Consider the following 4,139-nt stretch of genomic DNA (forward strand, 5'->3'; position numbering starts at 1 on the left):
CTTTATAGCCATCAACGAGATAGGTGATTCGTTCACGACAAAAATCGTTGCAGCCTTCCACGTAACAGAAACACGTGGTTAGAATGCGCATAGTAAGATGTACTGAGTGTTGCTGGTTTTGCCTCGTAAACGCTGTACAGGAATGATAACTTATATAATAGACTAACGGTTAGGTTATGTCGTAGCATATCGATGATAACGGTAACGGTATAAAAACTCTGCTGTGGTCATGTCCTATCCATAGAAAGTGTTACGTGTAGGCTAATCATGATTAGGATTTTCTCACACCATAACATCTGGCTTGCTGGCATTTTAACACTTGCCTAGATATTATCACCTATAACCAAGGTTGCCATACCGTCCTTATTTCTAAGATTTGTCCCTATTTTGAAGGTCTGTGTCTTAGAAAATATTTTGTCTTTTTTTCTAAGAAAATTCTTATTTTCACTTGCGTCCTTAGTTTTGTCTTATTTTTATGGCACAGGTTCCTATTTTAGGCAGTTCCACACTTTTAGTATACCGTTTTGTACCAAAGAGATAACAAAATTAAGAACATGCAAATAGTGTCTCGTTTTTCTTTAAGAACATTGATTGCCTTCTCCTGTAGGCTACGCAGCAGCAAGGCGCTATGCCGCTGCATCACATTTAGATGGATAGCATTTCATGAATTGCCAAATTCATGTATAGTCACTAGCCTAAATAACAGCAGGATCAGGTACGTATAAAATATCATCGGTAACGATTTTTAATTCTTGTATGACAGGGATTGAAACGCTAAGTTAATTTGGTGCAAGTGAAAATAAGCTTAACATCCTAATAAGTGCATTACGCCGATATCATTATACTGTTCCATCAATTCCTCATAAACCGCATTTGTGCAAACAAAAAGCCCATTTGCAAGCTACTGAGAAAACGTCCAAAGTACACATCAAATATCGACGCGTCAGCATTTTGAGTTACAAAAGCACTTAAACAGCCGGTTTTTTGACCTAAACCACGACATCCGAGTTAATAACATCCATTATTTGCGCACGTCCGCCGTAATGCTTGTGGCATACGGCGTCGGTGGAAAAACGCACATATGGCTGATGAAAATCAATGATACCATGTCGGCATGTTATGCAGATTTATTATTCGGTAAATGAAGACAACACAACACTGAAAATTCCAAGTAATACCAGCTTCATTATCAAGAACCATACACAAAATTTTACTTAGAACGTTTTCAAACAATACAGCAGACCATATCAAAATGAACGAGTGAATGGTGAATAGGAACGATCAAATTGTGAAATATTGAACAATTTTTATAAGTTGCACGCAGTTGAAGACGTATTTAGAATCAATGCATCGACAATCGAATCATAATTCAAACTCAATCTACAAAACAATATTATACTCACAATTTTACCGAGTTCTAATGAAATCATCAATCTAAACAAACAAACAAAACGAGGCAATGGTAAAACGAGTTCTGGGTGTTACAAAATCCGTGCGCATGTATAGAAATCAACAAACAAACGCAGCAATATCATTCGAGGTTTCGCATTGGTAATCCATTAATGCTGGTGATGGTAGATCAACACCGGTCTCTTGGTGTGGTGAAGTACATAGTCACTGACTGACCCCAGCAGGGTACGTCTGAACACACCCATGCCTCGTGTACCCATCACGATCAGATCAACTCCTAGCGCGTCCGCCCTCTTCACAATTCCATGGCCTGGGTTGGTCTCTGTTGTGTCAACGTGGACTTTGTAATGGGTTACCTGGATAATAAACAAGAAATAAACAATTAACAAGAAATTTTACAACTTTTTTTATTAAGTAAATACTACCGACTGGCACTTGAAAGTTCGTGAAAAACGGCTTTTTCTGTACGGGCTGTTGAAATTTATGTTGGACAAAATTGTCGGACGTCAATATCGTTGCTGTTCACAGAAATCAGTCTAAACTTCAATGCGTTTTTTGTGTCTTAGTTATCGGTAGTTCATCGCGAATTCGTACATGGCGTGTTTTCGTTGCCCCTCCCATCGAATAATTCATACACTTTCAGTTCTAGACTGGAGGTTATAAACATTTTGCAGGTCACTGTTAGGTCGCCGCCAAGAATGAAGGTTGTTATCAGCGAGATCATGACTCCATATAGCTGGTGTCAAATATGAATGTACAACTTCTAATTACAATAAAACCCCGTCACCATTTATCTACCAGCATTTTAACTCCCACGTAGATTTTTCGCAAGGAGAGTGGTAGAAAATGTGTTCTTAAAGTGTTACAGTAACAAGCACAAAATAAGGCTTGGCGGTAATTTTAACAGGCAAGAAAGCGTTTTGGCATTGGCTGCCATCGAGTTCGGCAGTTGCTTTAACCTTCACAAATGCCCCTCAAATCTGTAACCTAAGGCTTGCTCGTTTTGTTAGTGGAAATGGTTGAGATTTCAGCACTTGTGAAGTCAGGGAATGTAGTGACCTCCCTAAACCTCCCTATTTAGTAATCTCCCTTAATGTGTTCAACAAATATCCTCAACATTGACTGAACAATAGAATCAATGGCAATATCTATTGCATAATCATTATAGACTCTATTCTAAGCGGCAGACTCAGTATCTCAAAACTTAAACAGTTGAAACATTTGTGTGAAGCATATAGTAGGCTAAATATTTTGACCATCACCTTTGTATCCTTGCATTTGTCTACATATCGATTTTTCAGTTTTTCAATTGCTTTTTTATGCTCCGAGACAATACGGTTTATTTCTTCTTGTGGAAAAGCACCAGCACCTGCAAAAAAATTGAATTTTTGATAGCTACAGTTGATTTAAGCTATTATTTAGTTGTGATATTACCAATTACATGGTAAATGGTAGGCCTACATGGTCGCAAGGGCATACATTGCTAATACATTGGGCATTGTTGTAAAATAACTTTTTTGGGCAGGTTAAAGTACTGCAACAATAAAATGTTACAATTTTAACCAACAAAAGACCAAGTTTATGCCTCAATACAGGCACTTTTGCAGAGCAATAGCAGTCCTTAGCGCACATACCACCTGCAAACATCATAGTCGGCAAGTCCGGCTGGTCTGCTTCATGTTCAACAAACACTTCATTTTCCTCTTTGTGAAAGTTATCAACGTACCCTGTAGACGAAAAAATATGCAGCAGTAGCTCTTTATTACTCAATATTTCTAATGAGCCCACCAAGCCTGCTACTCTCAAGTCCAAAATGATTTTAAAGTTCACGTCACTAATACGCTATATACTTACATTCAAAAGTCTTCTCAGCAATTTCGCTTGAATCGACGGCAATAAGAACTTTCATTTTGGTCTTGTAAAAGACAATTTGTTCGTTCTAGCAAAGCAGTATCTGGTCCACCTGTTCTTCCACTCACAAACCACAAATGAGCTTCTGACCTGAGCGCTAGGGTAATAAACAGCAAGAGCACCGAGGATAAACAAGGGAAAATACCCTTGAGCGAAAAACTATCTACAAATTTCGTTTAACTTTAACGATTATAAAGTCCTTTACATTAAAAGCTTTAGCATAGAAGAAAAGGTTGTAAAAACTTTATCGGTTTAAATTTTACGGCACTTTTCTAAAAAGATTTTTCTTGTAATGATAGCTAACGAAAGACAATTGTGCAACGTCCTGTTTCAACCGTTATGAAAACGTTAAGACTGCCTACGTGACTGAACTCACATGCCCGAGGTCGCTGAAGATGTCACGTGATACGATCAGATTGCAGCAACAACAATGCTGACTGACGGTAGTTAGTGTGGAAAACAAGTCATTTCCACGAATTGGCAGCGACATGTCAAAACAATTGTTGTCTGCGTGAGAAATGGCCCGAATAACATGGAGTAAAATGAAATAGCACGACAACAACAGCGTCAAAGTGGATAAGTACGGACTTAATTATGCTCGCAAAGCTGTCAACGAACGCGCTTCATCTACATCATACGTGTCAAACTCCCGACCCGCGGGCCACATCCGGCCCGCTTTACATTAAAACTTGGCCCGCAATGCTATTTTATACATAGAACTATTTCTGGCCCGCGATATCATTGTATAGTAAAACTTATTTTTCAAGCAAGAAACAAGATTATAACAAATATTAAAATACAGCAGCACAGCAGTTGCC

At 38.4% G+C, this 4,139-nt stretch overlaps 1 protein-coding gene across 2 annotated transcripts; it reads right to left on the reverse strand.

Moving 5' to 3' along the window:
* Positions 1-1,109: 1,109 nt before the first annotated feature.
* On the reverse strand, positions 1,110-3,591 carry LOC143452636 (universal stress protein YxiE-like). Of its 2 annotated transcripts, none has more exons than XM_076953677.1 (4): positions 3,265-3,591; positions 3,045-3,137; positions 2,673-2,779; positions 1,110-1,766 (listed from the first exon to the last, which is right to left on the reverse strand). In XM_076953677.1, exons 1-4 carry the CDS (start codon positions 3,317-3,319, stop codon positions 1,560-1,562), a joined length of 462 nt encoding a protein of 153 aa, XP_076809792.1. In that variant the 5' UTR covers positions 3,320-3,591; the 3' UTR covers positions 1,110-1,559. The 2 variants fall into 2 exon arrangements, with proteins under 2 accessions (XP_076809792.1, XP_076809793.1); XM_076953678.1 differs by having other exon boundaries at positions 3,048-3,137; positions 3,265-3,588.
* Positions 3,592-4,139: the final 548 nt, after the last annotated feature.

The sequence above is a fragment of the Clavelina lepadiformis genome, chromosome 4 (genome assembly GCF_947623445.1).
Source record: "Clavelina lepadiformis chromosome 4, kaClaLepa1.1, whole genome shotgun sequence".
Taxonomy (NCBI): Eukaryota; Metazoa; Chordata; class Ascidiacea; order Aplousobranchia; family Clavelinidae; genus Clavelina; species Clavelina lepadiformis.

Coding starts and splice junctions, on each gene's coding strand:
- LOC143452636 (XM_076953677.1), bottom strand. CDS start 3,319: ATGAAAGTTCTTATTGCCGTCGATTCAAGCGAAATTGCTGAGAAGACT. Junction 3,138..3,264: donor TGCTGAGAAGACTTTTGAAT/GTAAGTATATAG, acceptor TTTCGTCTACAG/GGTACGTTGATAACTTTCAC. Junction 1,767..2,672: donor ACAAATGCAAGGATACAAAG/GTGATGGTCAAA, acceptor TTTATTATCCAG/GTAACCCATTACAAAGTCCA.